Consider the following 15751-nt stretch of genomic DNA (forward strand, 5'->3'; position numbering starts at 1 on the left):
ATATGCAGATGATATAACGGTATATGCAGATGATAAGCATATGTAGCATATGTAGTTGTAGCATTATTTATGTATCTGTCTATATTGTATAGTGTGTATGCATATATTGATACTATATTGATAATCCGATGTGGCCTCTGGAAAACCCTTTAAACAAAACTGATGTTTTTGCAGTTGGCTTTATTATATAGAGACAAATAACCAGTACACATGAGACAAACAAATCAAAGGCAGCAGAAACACTTAACCACAAAAGTCAATTATTTGTACATCAAAAGTGATTAATATACAACCACATTCTGAGTACACATGGCAAACATTTTTATATATTCAATATAATGACCACATTTTCTAGCTGATCTGGAATATATATTTCCTGTGCCATGTTTCTTTTTCGAAAAAAGGCTTAATAAAATGAATGTTCAAATGTTTTTACATTATGATTGTTTAAAAGTTAAAAGTAAATCTGACACCAAAATGTCCCTGCAGGGTTTCATACATGTTCACGTTGAACCACCAGGGGTCGCTGTGTTTGTAGGAGTTGACGGCACACTTCTGATGAGTACAGTCGTGACTGACAGCAGTCTCACCAGTTCATCTCTTATCTGGAGAAGAAGATGGACAGTGGTGCTGAGATACCATCACTTCCTTATCCGATGGTTCAGTGTTAAGAGGCAGATTTGAATGTATTTCTGAACCACTGGAAGTGTCTACAGTAAGAAGTCTAACATATAATGAAACCTGCAACAAGTTATCTGATGCTTTGATTTCTGGTGAGGTAAGAAAGGGCTGACCTGTTGTATGACGGTACTCCTGATGACGTCCTCAGACAGTGGAGTTGAAGACACAAGTCTCATTCTCAGAGCGACAACAGCTAGAAGCACAGTGTCCACACATTACAATGTAGAAATATATATACATAAATAAATATATATATGTATGCCCATGAAGAGATGGTTACATGATGTACAACATCACCATTTGTCTCACTTAGCTCCAACCCTTAGCTGTATTAATATATATAAACAAATATATATATGTATGTATATATATATATATATATATATATATATATATATGTATATATGTATATATATATGTATTTATGCCCATGAAGAGATGGTTACATGATGTATAACATCACCATTCGTCATACTCACTGGTTGTAGTTTGTGGGGTAGTTGTTGTGGATGGAGTTGTGTTTGTAGATGGTGAGGTAGTTGTTGTGGATAGAGTAGTGTTTGTAGATGGTGAGGTAGTTGTTGTGGATAGAGTAGTGTTTGTAGATGGTGAGGTAGTTGTTGTGGATAGAGTAGTGTTTGTAGATGGTGAGGTAGTTGTTGTGGATAGAGTAGTGTTTGTAGTTTGTGGGGTAGTTGTTGTGGATGGAGTTGTGTTTGTAGATGGTGAGGTAGTTGTTGTGGATAGAGTAGTGTTTGTAGATGGTGAGGTAGTTGTTGTGGATAGAGTAGTGTTTGTAGATGGTGAGGTAGTTGTTGTGGATAGAGTAGTGTTTGTAGATGGTGAGGTAGTTGTTGTGGATGGAGAAGTTAGGCCTGTAAAAAGAAATGTAAATAAAAAAGTAACTTTATTAATCCAGAAAATCCTCAATGGAAGTCATCACATAAATAAACCCAGGAGGAGTTCCACTCACCGTTTCCAACAGTCACAATGACACATCGGAGCTCAGAGTGATACTTGACTGACCTGTGGAGATACATTAATACAATAGCTCATACAAAATTCTATCAATAACCAATTATTTTCAGATATTAAAAGGTATTGTATTTATTGCTGAAGCTCTCCTTCTTATTAAAGGAATAGAGCTGCCTTTAGGGGATGGCAGGTTGAGGGAATGCATTTTGAGTAAGACACTGAACCCCAAATTGCTCCCGAAGGCTGTACCACCGGTGAATGTGGGTAATTATGAATTAGTTTTGAGGGGCAGCGGCACCTTGCATGGTAGCTGCTGCCATTAGTGTATGAATATGTGTGAACAGGTGAATGATAACATGGAGTATTTAAGCATTTTTAGAGATCGTGTGTTTCTCCTTTTCTTTTGGACATACATCTCTACTTCAGCTCTACAAACTCATGTTTAAAGAATGCTCATAAAACCAGAATAAGATCAACATATCACACATCTTTGTTTGAAAAATTGTCCTTTCAGAATAATTACTTAATTCAGAAAATCATGATTTTGACATGAACCATATGAACTTTAGAAAATGGTCATATTGTGACTAATAGTGGAATATGCGTGTTCATGTAAACGGTAAATGGACCTGTACTTGTACTTGTAAAGCACTGTTCTAGTCTTCCGACCACTCAAAGCACTTAACACTACATGACATCATTCACCCATTCACACACTGATGGGAGGAGCTAAGGTTCCACCTGCCCATCTGGACTACCTAACATTCACACACTGTAGGACAGCTACGGGAGACATTTTGGGGTTAAGTATCTTGCCCAAGGACACATCGACATGGGTTAGCGGAGCCGGGGATCGAACCACCGATCCTCTGATTGAAGGATGACCCTGCTCCCCACTGAGCCACAGTCGCCCTCCTAGTCAGGGCAGTTTTAGGGGAAACTTTGTGGGACGAGAGACTGACTGTGAAACCGCCTGCACGACGAAACAGATGGGGTGGCTCTCTCCATGCTCCTCCTCAGAAGGCGTCCATCTCAGGATGTACTGTCCTGCTCCTGAGGAGGTGTTGAGGAGGTTGTGCGGCCCGCTGAACAGCAGCTCAGAAACCCTTCAGCCAACAGAAAGAGACAAGGCGTGTTAAGAGAACCTTCCAGAACCTACCCACACAACTGAAGCCACGATCCAGATCCTCACCGGGCTCCGGACTCCTTTTCCTTCAGCCGCCGTCACCCGATGCGGTCGTTGCTGCTTATGAATCACACTCTTTTCATTTGAGTGGATGGAACCAGTGACCACCTTTAAAACTACAGCTGGAACAACACGGTGCTTGTACACAATGTACTCCAGGATGTTGTGGATGTTTTTCTTGCCTCTGAATGCTTACTGCATTTTCATATTTCATACAGTTGGTTGCACTCTTGTCAAACCTGTTCTTTGCCTTGTGCATCTGAATTCCTCAGCAAATGAAAACCATAGACTAATGTCTTAATGTGGATAAGTATGTATTATCTCACCAGAGAACATTCTGCATCATTAACCTTAATAATAATAATTATACAAGGTACTTAAGGCACTTTATATGGTTAAAACAATAAATAAATAAATACAAATGACTTACGTGGAGACATTGGCCTTCGCATTGATGCTGATTTCCAGAGACTGACGGACAGGCGAGTGCAGCCGAGCTCTGTTTTCTGGGGTTGGAGGCAGGAACTTGGGCAGATAGAGTCCCTCTGTGCAGGACTCCACCTTAGGATCCACTGCAACCATAAAGACAAGCAAGACCTTTTGAGGATGGAAAGACCAGTCGGTTGGTCCATCCATCAGTCGGTGCACCACTCGGGTTTGGACTAAACGCTTTACAGACATTCATGGTGCCCAGAGGATGAATCCTAAGGACTTTAATGACTTGTCGACTTCTTCTCTAGTGCCACCAGCAGGTCAAGAGGTTCACTAAATCTTGACGTATATTACATCTACTGGAACACACTTTACATTAGCTTAATGTTAGAGACACCAAACTAGCCCTTGACGCGTTGCTAAGCCCCGCCTTTAAACGCAGACGCCGGCTCTGACCAGGGTCCAACCGCGCTCCTCTCTGCTTCATAGACTCATCAGTGGTTCAGATGTTCTTCATGTTCAGGCTGGATTTGGAGCTCGTCATGGTTAAACGTTGTCATAGTGATACGTTTCTACCTATAAATCTGTGGAGCTCACATTAGCAAAGTACGTTAGCACACCATTAACTAACGTTAGCACTTTTATGCTATGTTAGCTACTAAAGGTATACTCCATGTCTACACATGCTGCTGTTGCTTTTTAATGATGGTACTAGCGCTAGCTAGCAGAGAAAACTTCCAATTGCCACGTTGATTTGTATATGTATCTAGTTTCCATAAAACCTCACGAGTCCTGGCTGCCAAATCAAGACATCTTACCAATAAATGCAAACTGGACAGGCAGTTTGCTGATTGGGACTTTGGCATTTAAGGTGGTTCTGGACCCGTTGCTTTGAGTCAAGAAGATATTCTCCCTGGTAAAGTCCTCCATCACCAGCTGGACAGCGTACGGACCTTCGTTACTGGTGGGGAAGAATGACAGAGTGCAGGACTGCAAGAGGACAAAAGGGACATGAGGTCAAAATAACTAACGGATTTCCTGTCAGTTAATGAAATAGCCGGCGTTTCATTTGGAACCAAATGTACGCTTTCAAGCTATATTTATTCATTTGACCACAAGGACCAAACTGAAAAAACAAGCAACAGGAGCCCAAACCGGTGGTGGAATGTAACTATGTACATTTACTCAAACTGCATTTTATTTGAGTATTTCCACTTTATTTTACTTTCTTGTTCTTCATTAAAATATTGTACTATTTACTCCACTACTTCTATCTATTTAATATTGGACTTGTTACTTCATTTGTCTGACCGCTTTAGTTTCTTCTAAGATGACAGTTTTTCATCCCCTTCCTGTTCAGGTAAAACCACGTTTCTCCAGATGTGTTGATGTTGATGTTTGTGATCAACTGAAGGGGGAAGTCTTCTCAATTTCCCCGGTCTAGAGTTGTGCTGTGGTTGACGCGACCCGACTATTCTGTTCTGCGGTCTAAGGGAACCCCAACCTATCCGTTCCTGTGGACTCCCAGACTGCTCTGGGTTAACATCAAAACATAACAAGTTCTGCCTCATCAGACCTCAGCATCACTACCCCTTGATTATCCTATTCTCAGGAAGACTTTGCACTATTCAAATGTTATGCAATTGTAATAAACTATTGTTGAATTCTAAACAAGTCTCTCCTGATTGAACTACTTTAAGTACTTTTACGTCATTACATTTTTGGATGCAGGACTTTTAATTGTAGCATTATGACAATGTGATGAAGTACTTTTACTGCAGTAAAGGATCTGATTCTGGATTATGAATGGACTAAAATGGTATCATAATAAAGCATCAGTGTCTGTTTGTACTCACGGAGGAGAGTGTGAGAACGGAGGGCGGTGTGCATGGGCTACACTCTGCTGCCGTGGTGTTTCCATATCTGCATCTGACCTCGTCGCCGTCAGGGTCGAACGCCAACAGCTGGAAATCTCTCTGACAGTTTGAAGGAACTCTGACGGAGAGAAACATTGTGCAATTTCCATGTAAAGCCTGAGCAAGGCAGCCAATCGCTGAGGATGATGATTCAGGTGGGTCTAGACAGAGGTGTCTATCAAGTGGTATCTTTCTGTTGGAATTAGATACTCCATGTAACCTGAATAACGTCTTCCTCAACGTTTGTACCAGGAAGTTTACTCCAGACGTCTTCATGAACAGCTTGAATCTGAGCCTGAACACACGGCAGCAGACTTCCTCCTTTAAGGCTCTTTTCCGACATCGGAGTCTTTTCTTTTTCTGGATTTACCGTAAGTTTGAATTGAGTGAAACCAATAAAAGAAATCTTTTTTCTTGTGATGACGTGAGGTCATAATTCCAGCAACATGAAATATGTGCTGTGACTCATTCAAGTTGAAACAGTTTAAGGTGTATAATTACCTCAGAGCTGGCAGGATGGTGGTCTGGGGGGACGCGTTGACCCGGCCGGTGTCCGAACGCGTCCTCAGCTCCACCAAAGTCACAGCTTTCCAACGACTGATGAGGTTGTTGTTCCTGATCCAGGCGACGCCACTCAACCTTCAGTGGAAGTGTGAAAGAGTCACGTGTGGAGGTAACTTATTAACTCCTAATATAAAGTTCCCTAATAAATCCTTATTTCACATTACACACCAGAGCAGCAGCACTGACGGCTTTAGAAATGTTTGATGACACAAAATGATCATACAAGGAAACAACAACCATAGTAACATGTAAAGAATCTCTTTACATTTCAAAACATTTGAAGTTTCACCTGGAAACATAATTTTTAAATATTCTTTGTGCTCTCCAACTACTATGTGTTTGATACCCGTGGCCAATGACACACATGAAGCTTTGTTTGTGGTCTCTACACCTGTGTCTAGTTGTCTGGTTCATGTCTGTGTTCATAGTCTTCTGTCTGTTGGTTGTCCGTTCTTCTTGAATCACTTCTTTGCTGGCTGTAGCCTGGCTGCCTGTTACCCGCCTGCTTTGTGGTCAGGTTGTTCTGGCGTTGACTCGTTGCTGTCGGTGTTTGGGTCCTGCCTCACCACTACAAAGGCTTCTTTTCTTTCCTTGACCTATGTTTGGCATCGTCATGGTGACTCACTGAAGCTGCAACGGAGCGCTGCTGAGAGACGCCCGAGTCACGACGCCCTCTTTCTGACACCACTCTCCACTGCTCTCCTGGTCCACGACGTTCACCTCTGGAGGACTCTGAGTCCCACAGTTCCTGCTGACGCAGTCCCATATGTCGGTATGTGTGCATCCGTGGAAGTTCAGCTTGTAGCGGAAGACCACCTGTGGTGTCACAGTGAAGACGGGTCAAAGAAAACCTCCAGACACATGTTGGTTGGTTATCTCCTGGTCCTCTGGGAGGCCATCTTTGCTTTCTTCACTTGCACTCATCTAATATGTTGAAAATCACTACCTTTTTTATATGGTAATACTTCAGTTTTAGGAAAATAGTGGTCTGTGGACTAAATGTGTTATAAAACTGTGCATTATATCCTCATACAACGGCTCGTATGGTATAGTCTGCGATAACCATACTAACATTTCTCAGGAAAATACTTAGTCAGGTTTAATAAAAGATGAAATACTTAGGTTTAATAAAAAAATGAAATACTTAGTTAGGTTTAATAAAGAAGATGAAAAACTTAGTTAGGTTTAATAAAGGTGATGAAATACTTACTTAGGTTTAATAAAGATGATGAAATACTGGCCACCTCCCCTAGGCTTCAGTCTGGGAACGTAACAGGTTTAATAAAAGATAGTTAACTACTTAGCTAGGTTTAATAAAAGATAGTTAACTACTTAGCTAGGTTTAATAAAAGATAGTTAACTACTTATCTAGGTTTAATAAAAGATAGTTAACTACTTAGCTAGGTTTAATAAAAGATAGTTAACTACTTATCTAGGTTTAATAAAAGATAGTTAACTACTTAGCTAGGTTTAATAAAAGATAGTTAACTACTTAGTTAGGTTTAATAAAAGATAGTTAACTACTTAGCTAGGTTTAATAAAAGATAGTTAACTACTTAGCTAGGTTTAATAAAAGATAGTTAACTACTTAGCTAGGTTTAATAAAAGATAGTTAACTACTTAGTTAGGTTTAATAAAAGATAGTTAACTACTTATCTAGGTTTAATAAAAGATAGTTAACTACTTAGCTAGGTTTAATAAAAGATAGTTAACTACTTAGCTAGGTTTAATAAAAGATAGTTAACTACTTAGTTAGGTTTAATAAAAGATAGTTAACTACTTAGTTAGGTTTAATAAAAGATAGTTAACTACTTAGTTAGGTTTAATAAAAGATAGTTAACTACTTAGTTAGGTTTAATAAAAGATAGTTAACTACTTAGTTAGGTTTAATAAAAGATAGTTAACTACTTAGTTAGGTTTAATAAAAGATAGTTAACTACTTAGTTAGGTTTAATAAAAGATAGTTAACTACTTGGTTAGGTTTAATAAAAGATAGTTAAATACTTAGTTAGGTTTAATAAAAGATAGTTAACTACTTAGTTAGGTTTAATAAAAGATAGTTAACTACTTAGTTAGGTTTAATAAAAGATAGTTAACTACTTAGTTAGGTTTAATAAAAGATAGTTAACTACTTGGTTAGGTTTAATACAAGATAGTTAACTACTTAGTTAGGTTTAATAAAAGATAGTTAAATACTTAGCTAGGTTTAATAAAAGATAGTTAACTACTTAGCTAGGTTTAATAAAAGATAGTTAACTACTTAGTTAGGTTTAATAAAAGATAGTTAACTACTTAGTTAGGTTTAATAAAAGATAGTTAACGACTTAGTTAGGTTTAATAAAAGATAGTTAACTACTTAGTTAGGTTTAATAAAAGATAGTTAACTACTTAGTTAGGTTTAATAAAAGATAGTTAACTACTTGGTTAGGTTTAATACAAGATAGTTAACTACTTAGTTAGGTTTAATAAAAGATAGTTAACTACTTAGTTAGGTTTAATAAAAGATAGTTAACTACTTAGTTAGGTTTAATAAAAGATAGTTAACTACTTAGTTAGGTTTAATAAAAGATAGTTAACTACTTGGTTAGGTTTAATAAAAGATAGTTAACTACTTAGTTAGGTTTAATAAAAGATAGTTAAATACTTAGCTAGGTTTAATAAAAGATAGTTAACTACTTAGCTAGGTTTAATAAAAGATAGTTAAATACTTAGTTAGGTTTAATAAAAGATAGTTAACTACTTAGTTAGGTTTAATAAAAGATAGTTAACTACTTAGCTAGGTTTAATAAAAGATAGTTAAATACTTAGTTAGGTTTAATAAAAGATAGTTAACTACTTAGCTAGGTTTAATAAAAGATAGTTAACTACTTAGCTAGGTTTAATAAAAGATAGTTAAATACTTAGTTAGGTTTAATAAAAGATAGTTAACTACTTAGTTAGGTTTAATAAAAGATAGTTAACTACTTAGTTAGGTTTAATAAAAGATAGTTAACTACTTAGTTAGGTTTAATAAAAGATAGTTAACTACTTAGTTAGGTTTAATAAAAGATAGTTAACTACTTAGCTAGGTTTAATAAAAGATAGTTAACGACTTAGTTAGGTTTAATAAAAGATAGTTAACTACTTAGTTAGGTTTAATAAAAGATAGTTAACGACTTAGTTAGGTTTAATAAAAGATAGTTAACTACTTAGTTAGGTTTAATAAAGAAGATGAAAAACTTAGTTAGGTTTAATAAAGGTGATGAAATACTTACTTAGGTTTAATAAAGATGATGAAATACTTAGTTAGGTTTAATAAAGATGGTTAAATACGTGTACTGTGTATTGGTGCTGTTGCTGTTACGCTTTGTCGATAGTGTGCTATTTGGTGTACATTGGAGCTTATCGTAAATATGGTTACTGCCATATCAATTGATACTGTGAGTATCGTCCCGTCTTCACTTTGAAGAAGTAGTTCTTCTTTTGCCTTTGGTTAATAAACCACCTTTTGTTTATCCCTTTGAGGTATTCTCCCTCAGGCTACATTCATTGTTACTGGCCACCTCCCCTAGGCTTCAGTCTGGGAACAGGTTTAATAAAAGATAGTTAAATACTTAGCTAGGTTTAATAAAAGATAGTTAAATACTTAGTTAGGTTTAATAAAAGATAGTTAAATACTTAGTTAGGTTTAATAAAAGATAGTTAACTACTTAGTTAGGTTTAATAAAAGATAGTTACATACTTAGTTAGGTTTAATAAAAGATAGTTAAATACTTAGTTAGGTTTAATAAAAGATAGTTACATACTTAGTTAGGTTTAATAAAAGATAGTTAAATACTTAGTTAGGTTTAATAAAAGATAGTTACATACTTTTGGGTTTACTGAATCACACATGTTACGTGACAACGCTTTCCTTCTGATGAATTGTCTCAAAATGTTTTAGAATTGAGATATTCTAATAAATGTTCTTTTTCAAAACAAATATCCCAAATGTTTCTCTCGGTTGCTTCTTTTCTTGAGACTAACAGATTGCATCAGATGGTCCAGGATCCACAGAAAAGAAGACCCGTGGAAAGGTGTTTTTAAAACCCTTCACTGTTATTTGTGTATCGTCACATTCTAACCGGTAACTGGATGAGAGCGAGCTGTACGTACCGTTAAGGTTCCAGAAGCGTCGAGTTTCTTTGGGTAGTAAGTCATCACTGTCCCTAGAAAATGAGAAGCCTGGACGGCGCTGACCAGCAGCAGCAGCAGAGACGGAGACATCGTGAATGTCTCTCTCTCTCTCTCTCTCTCCCTCTCTCCCTCTCTTCTCTCTCTCTCTCTTCTCTCTCTCTCTCTCTCTCTCCCTCTCTCTTCTCTCTCTCTCTCTCCCTCTCTCTCTTCTCTCTGTCTCTCTCTCTCTCCCTCTCTCTCTTCTCTCTCTCTCTCCCTCTCTCTCTTCTCTCTGTCTCTCTCTTCTCTCTCTCTTCTCTTCTCTCTCTCTCTCTCTGACTGACTGATGGTATGAGGAAGTTATCTCTCTCTCAGCGTGTGAATCATCCAAACTAGCTTAGAAACAGCAGACTTGTTCTTTTCATGTGATAAGATCATGTATGTTGAGATAAACATTGTACGTATTAAGATTAATCCTGAGATGAGAACTGAGTTTGTTAAGCTTGTGCGTGGTGAATGGAAAACGTCATTAATGGAACTCAGAAATATATACAAATATAAATACATAAAGTAGAAATACAAATGCCACAGTGCAGAAAAAGACCTGAATTAAAAATGTACTTTAAAAAAAGTACTTGTTACTCATTAACTTGTGGCTTCATTATTGTAAAATATTATAATATTATAATGTTTGAGGTACTTTGTGTACTCCTGGGTAGATTATAGTACCACGTCATATCATGAAAACATATATTATGTGTATAAAAAAAAGATGTTGTGTAGAATTATAAAATATAAATGAATAGTAACAATATAAAAACAGTTTACTGCATAGAGAGCACTTTAACTGCTGATAATACGTTCATGATGTGTTTACAGTGCGGTATTATTATTAACTTCAGCAAAGGATTTGAATACATCAAATACAATAAAAACATAAAAACATTTGGAGAAAATAAAACGTTTTTCTCATAACAAAAACAAAATCGAAGTTGTTGAAGTTCCAGAAAATCTCTCTGCGGTTTTAAAGGGGAGGAGCTTGACCTTTGACCCCCAGACAGCCGACGATGGGAGCAGACAGCTGACGGCGTCTCTGTGAAGACAAACTCTGAGCTCTGTGAGGACGCCATGGACGCCATGGACGACGTGGACAACCTCTTCCACCCCAGGTACGTCCTGCGAAGCTGCAAAGCTGCAAAGCTGCAAAGCTGCAAAGCTGCAAAGATGCAAAGCTGTTGTTTGTGTTTATTGTACAAACAAACTCCTTCAGAGGTTTGAAAGGTTGAATCCATTGTCTGGTTTTCTTTGGCGTTCATTTGATGAGATTATTCAACTCATATTTTTACATTTCAGACTCCCACAGACGCAGAAACGTGTTTAAATTATTCATCGTTTCAAATGTTTGTATTACATTGTTGTAGATGTTGTTGTTATTTTCTATTTAGCGAAGCTGCATTAATTTAGGAGCGTTTGGTGTTGTTGTTGTGGATGTTGTGGCAAAATCAAAATAAATACATTTTGTTTGATTACTTTTAATCATAAGTAGACAATTGGTAAATAATAATAATGTTCTTGATTTCAGGAGCTCTTTTTATAAGATGTGAAGCTCTTTTCTCTGAAAAAGTTATTTTCTATGTTGTTTCCCTCGAATTCATGCCCTCTATTATTATTTACTGTGAATAATACTGTGTTTTTGTTTGTTGTCATGAAGTACATTTAATCTTAAGTACTCATTTGTTGAAGTACAAATGTAAGGTACTTGCACCTTTGTCAGAAAATCCATGTTACTTTACACCTTAATTATATTTTAGTAGGAATTATTGCACTTTTCACTTTTTAAAGATTTAGTCACTTTACAGAATATTATTCCATGGGGAAATGTTGACATTAAACAGTTCATAAACATTTTATTGACATACATGAAACTACCCGAAAACAACACAAATAGTTGTTAATATTAGCTCATTCAGTTGCTGCTCGGACTGAATCAGTAATATCGTTCTGTATTAAATATAAAATAAAGGGAACTGTTTCTTTTTTCAATTGCAAAACTGCCACTTGTACTTGTAGTGTGAGTTCTTCACCCACCAGCTGATGTTATTTATAGCTGCAGCTGCTCAGTCGCTTTCTGCATGTCAGTGATTTAGCAGCTGCTCTCAGTGTGTGTGAAAGTTTGTATTACTGACATTGTGGGGACTCAGCCACCATTTGGGTACACATGGTTGGTCCCTACAAGGTCAAGCAGTACAACTATGAGTTGAGACTTCTGGTTTTTGGGTGAAGGACTGGATCAGATGGCAACCTTGAGTTCTGAAGAGGAAAACCAAAGCTTCACGTGTTAAAGCTGCATTCTCTCTACTGCCCACCAGGGGGCGACTCCTCTGGTTGTATAGAAGTCTATGCGTCATGTGTTAAAGCTGCATTCTCTCTACTGCCCACCAGGGGGCGACTCCTCTGGTTGTATAGAAGTCTATGCTTCACGTGTTAAAGCTGCATTCTCTCTACTGCCCACCAGGGGGCGACTCCTCTGGTTGTATAGAAGTCTATGCGTCATGTGTTAAAGCTGCATTCTCTCTACTGCCCACCAGGGGGCGACTCCTCTGGTTGTATAGAAGTCTATGCTTCACGTGTTAAAGCTGCATTCTCTCTACTGCCCACCAGGGGGCGACTCCTCTGGTTGTATAGAAGTCTATGCTTCATGTGTTAAAGCTGCATTCTCTCTACTGCCCACCAGGGGGCGACTCCTCTGGTTGTATAGAAGTCTATGCTTCATGTGTTAAAGCTGCATTCTCTCTCCTGACCACCAGGGGGCGACTCCTCTGGTTGTATAGAAGTCTATGCTTCACGTGTTAAAGCTGCATTCTCTCTACTGCCCACCAGGGGGCGACTCCTCTGGTTGTATAGAAGTCTATGCTTCATGTGTTAAAGCTGCATTCTCTCTCCTGACCACCAGGGGGCAACTCCTCTGGTTGTATAGAAGTCTATGCTTCATGTGTTAAAGCTGCATTTTCTCTACTGCCCACCAGGGGGCAACACAAATATAAATGAGTAATAGAATAAAAGATGAAACATTTAACCAGAAACTACAGTTTGGAACAGATTTGCTTCTTAACGTCTTGCAGTTGAACCCAAATGTTTAATCTTTACATTTAAATTGTTTAATTTGAAACAAGTGTTTTAGTGTTTTATTTCCATTTTTTAACAATGAGCTTCTGTAGACCTGTGTGTTTGTAGATGTAAATGTGCAAATAGGCTGTGTGTGTGTGTGTGTGTGTGTGTGTGTATGTGTGTGTGTTTGATGTGCGTTCCTTTATCCCAGATTACATCTCCCTAAACTTCAATGACGTCTCCTTCCGTCTCTCTTCTTGTGGTTCATCTTTATTCTGTTTTGGGTTATTTTCTGCTGGTTGTAAAAGTACTAATGCAACTCTATAAATGGCGTAATGGGGTCCTTGTGCACAGAAGGCCTCGTGCCTCATGTTGAACTGGCTCATGTGTTCCTCCTCAGCCTGGAAGCCGCTCTCATAAAGCTGGATCCAGAGGACGGGAAGCAGATCATGGAGTATTTCAGAACTCAAGCCCTGCTGATGAAAGAGAAAGCACGTGAGAGCAAACGCACGCACAGCCTCGGCAGCTAAAACTAAACATATTGAGCCTCAAATCGACCTTCGTATTATCTTAGATCCTTTCTTTATTCAAGCTGCATGTGTCTCTAACTTGAATCCAAACGTCCCACCAGCAGAGCTCTGATGTGGGTCGGGGTGTTCAGGGCGCCCCCTGGTGGCCGCATTAAATCTCCCTGTGTGCCGGTTTCAGTGCTGCAGGCGTCAGTCAGAGATCAGAAGAAGCTGCTGGTGGAGAACGGAAAGCTGAAGAAAGACATCGAGCAGCTGAGGAGTCAGCTGCAGGAGAACCAGAGGAGACGCAGCGGTACACACACACACACACACACACACCTTCATACTTTTATGAAGTATACAATGCAAACAGCAGTCATGTGAGGTCTTCACTATTTAAACATTTCCTTTTTAAAAACGGTCCTCTTTCCATAATGTCCTCACTTCAAAAAAGATTCTCACTTCCTATAAAATGTTCTCACTTTTCTAAAAGTTCTCCGGTTCCAGTACGTCGTCTCTTTTGAGAACGTCCTGCCTCTCGAGGTCTGAACGTCGGGCCGGTCCCCACAAGGACAGGAATACAAACACACGACAATTCCAGATGGTTTTCTTTCCATCTGAGGTTCATTGTGGAGAACCACGGAGAACCAGAGTGGATTATTTTAATCTAATAAGAACTTTATTAAATCAAACTATTTTGGATATTTAACCATAATATATTTTAACACACCCATACATGCGATTAAATTCCTGCATCTTTTTCTCTCTTTTAGCGAAAGCATTGCTCTCCGCAGCCCCGCCTCCTTCACATACTAGCCCCGCCCCCACAACACATGTCAATCAACCTGCAGGAGTTGCAACAAATCCTGCTCCCCCCTCCTCACTTGACCGGAGAGAGAGGCAGATCAGGAGGAGGAGAGGAGAGAGGAAAGGTGAGATGGGGAAGGAGGGAGGAAATGAGGAAAGGAAGGAAAAATAGAAAGTAAAAGAAAAGATGGAGGGAAGGAAGGAAGGAAAAGACTTGACTCTATCTCTCTCTCTTTTCCAGCTCGTCCGCCCTCTGACTCCCTCTCCTTGGGGGCGGAGCCTCGCGTTGACGCGTCCCGACTGGACCTGCGTGTCGGACGGATCCTCAGCGTCCGGCTCCACCCATTGGCCGAGGGGATGTCGGTCCAGGAAGTGGACGTAGGAGAGAACGCCCCCCGGACGGTGGTCAGCAAGCTGGGCGGGGAAACACCCCTCGAGGAGGTATTAAGGATGTATTAAAAATATTACTTTATTATCAAAGTGTTACTTTATTATCAACATGTTACAACTTTATTATCAAAGTGTTACTTTATTATCAAAGTGTTACTTTATTATCAAAGTGTTACTTTATTATCAACATGTTACAACTTTATTATCAAAGTGTTACTTTATTATCAAAGTGTTACTTTATTATCAACATGTTACAACTTCATTATCAAAGTGTTACTTTATTATCAAAGTGTTACTTTATTATCAACATGTTACAACTTTATTATCAAAGTGTTACTTTATTATCAAAGTGTTACTTTATTATCAAAGTGTTACTTTATTATCAACATGTTACAACTTTATTATCAAAGTGTTACTTTATTATCAACATGTTACTTTATTATCAAATTATCACAATTCTATTCTTGAAATAAGTATTCTCCAACTTTAAGACTTTATTATTTTTCTTTCTTTCCTATTATGTGCCTTATCTTTTCAATTTGTCTGTCCTTTATCTTTAATAAATGTAATTCCCTAAAACCTCTCTCTCTGCAGCTCCGGGGCGGTCGAGCTGTGCTGCTCTGCAACGTCAAGGCCTGTAAGATGAGGGGTGTGGTCTCACAGGCCCGCCTCCTCTTTTGCTCCACCCCTGACGACTGCACTGAGCTGTTAACCCCGCCCACGGGCTCCACCCCCGGAGACAGGGTCACCTTCCTCAACTACCCTGGTAACGATGAACCCCCCCTCAAAGGAAAGTGGTCTGTGTTACAGGTAACCACAAACCCCCCCTCTCTGTGTTCAGGTGACCCGGACCGGGAGCTGCAGGCCAAAGACCGGGTCTGGGAGCTTTTGCAGCCGGACCTGCAGGTGGACTCGAGGGGCGTGGCCAACTACAAAGGCTGCGGCTTCGAGGTGAAGGGGAAGGGGCTGTGCAGGGCCCCCTCCCTCACCGACGGTGTCATCAGGTAGACGACGTGCTGAGGACGGGATGGGCTTTTATTGTGAAAAGC

General features: G+C 38.9%; 2 protein-coding genes across 2 annotated transcripts; one reads left to right on the plus strand and one right to left on the minus strand.

The window, feature by feature from the left end:
• Positions 1-400: 400 nt before the first annotated feature.
• Positions 401-10123, minus strand: LOC117748192 (mucin-5AC-like). The gene is made up of 11 exons (XM_034557836.1): positions 9889-10123; positions 6380-6570; positions 5692-5829; positions 5131-5269; positions 4093-4264; positions 3273-3414; positions 2619-2762; positions 1655-1707; positions 1161-1556; positions 795-874; positions 401-605 (listed from the first exon to the last, which is right to left on the minus strand). The coding sequence occupies exons 1-11, from the start codon at positions 9997-9999 to the stop codon at positions 504-506; spliced, it is 1668 nt and encodes a 555-aa protein (XP_034413727.1). The 5' UTR covers positions 10000-10123; the 3' UTR covers positions 401-503.
• Positions 10124-10975: 852 nt separating this feature from the next.
• aimp1b (aminoacyl tRNA synthetase complex interacting multifunctional protein 1b) lies at positions 10976-15710 on the plus strand. Its single transcript, XM_034557530.1, has 7 exons — positions 10976-11057; positions 13397-13491; positions 13705-13818; positions 14279-14437; positions 14554-14753; positions 15297-15468; positions 15544-15710. The coding sequence occupies exons 1-7, from the start codon at positions 11017-11019 to the stop codon at positions 15708-15710; spliced, it is 948 nt and encodes a 315-aa protein (XP_034413421.1). The 5' UTR covers positions 10976-11016.
• The last annotated feature ends 41 nt before the right edge of the window (positions 15711-15751 follow it).

This window comes from Cyclopterus lumpus, chromosome 18 (genome assembly GCF_009769545.1).
Source record: "Cyclopterus lumpus isolate fCycLum1 chromosome 18, fCycLum1.pri, whole genome shotgun sequence".
NCBI lineage: Eukaryota > Metazoa > Chordata > Actinopteri > Perciformes > Cyclopteridae > Cyclopterus > Cyclopterus lumpus.

Bases quoted from the DNA above. Each gene is read 5' to 3' on its own strand.
- LOC117748192 (XM_034557836.1), bottom strand. From the start codon at position 9,999: ATGTCTCCGTCTCTGCTGCTGCTGCTGGTCAGCGCCGTCCAGGCTTCT. The intron at 1,557-1,654 runs GTGAGTGGAACT...TTCTTTTTACAG, and splicing joins CATTGTGACTGTTGGAAACG to GCCTAACTTCTCCATCCACA. The intron at 875-1,160 runs GTGAGTATGACG...CTGTGCTTCTAG, and splicing joins TACCCCACAAACTACAACCA to CTGTTGTCGCTCTGAGAATG.
- aimp1b (XM_034557530.1), top strand. From the start codon at position 11,017: ATGGACGCCATGGACGACGTGGACAACCTCTTCCACCCCAG. The intron at 14,754-15,296 runs GTATTAAGGATG...CTCTCTCTGCAG, and splicing joins GGGAAACACCCCTCGAGGAG to CTCCGGGGCGGTCGAGCTGT. The intron at 15,469-15,543 runs GTAACGATGAAC...CTCTGTGTTCAG, and splicing joins CACCTTCCTCAACTACCCTG to GTGACCCGGACCGGGAGCTG.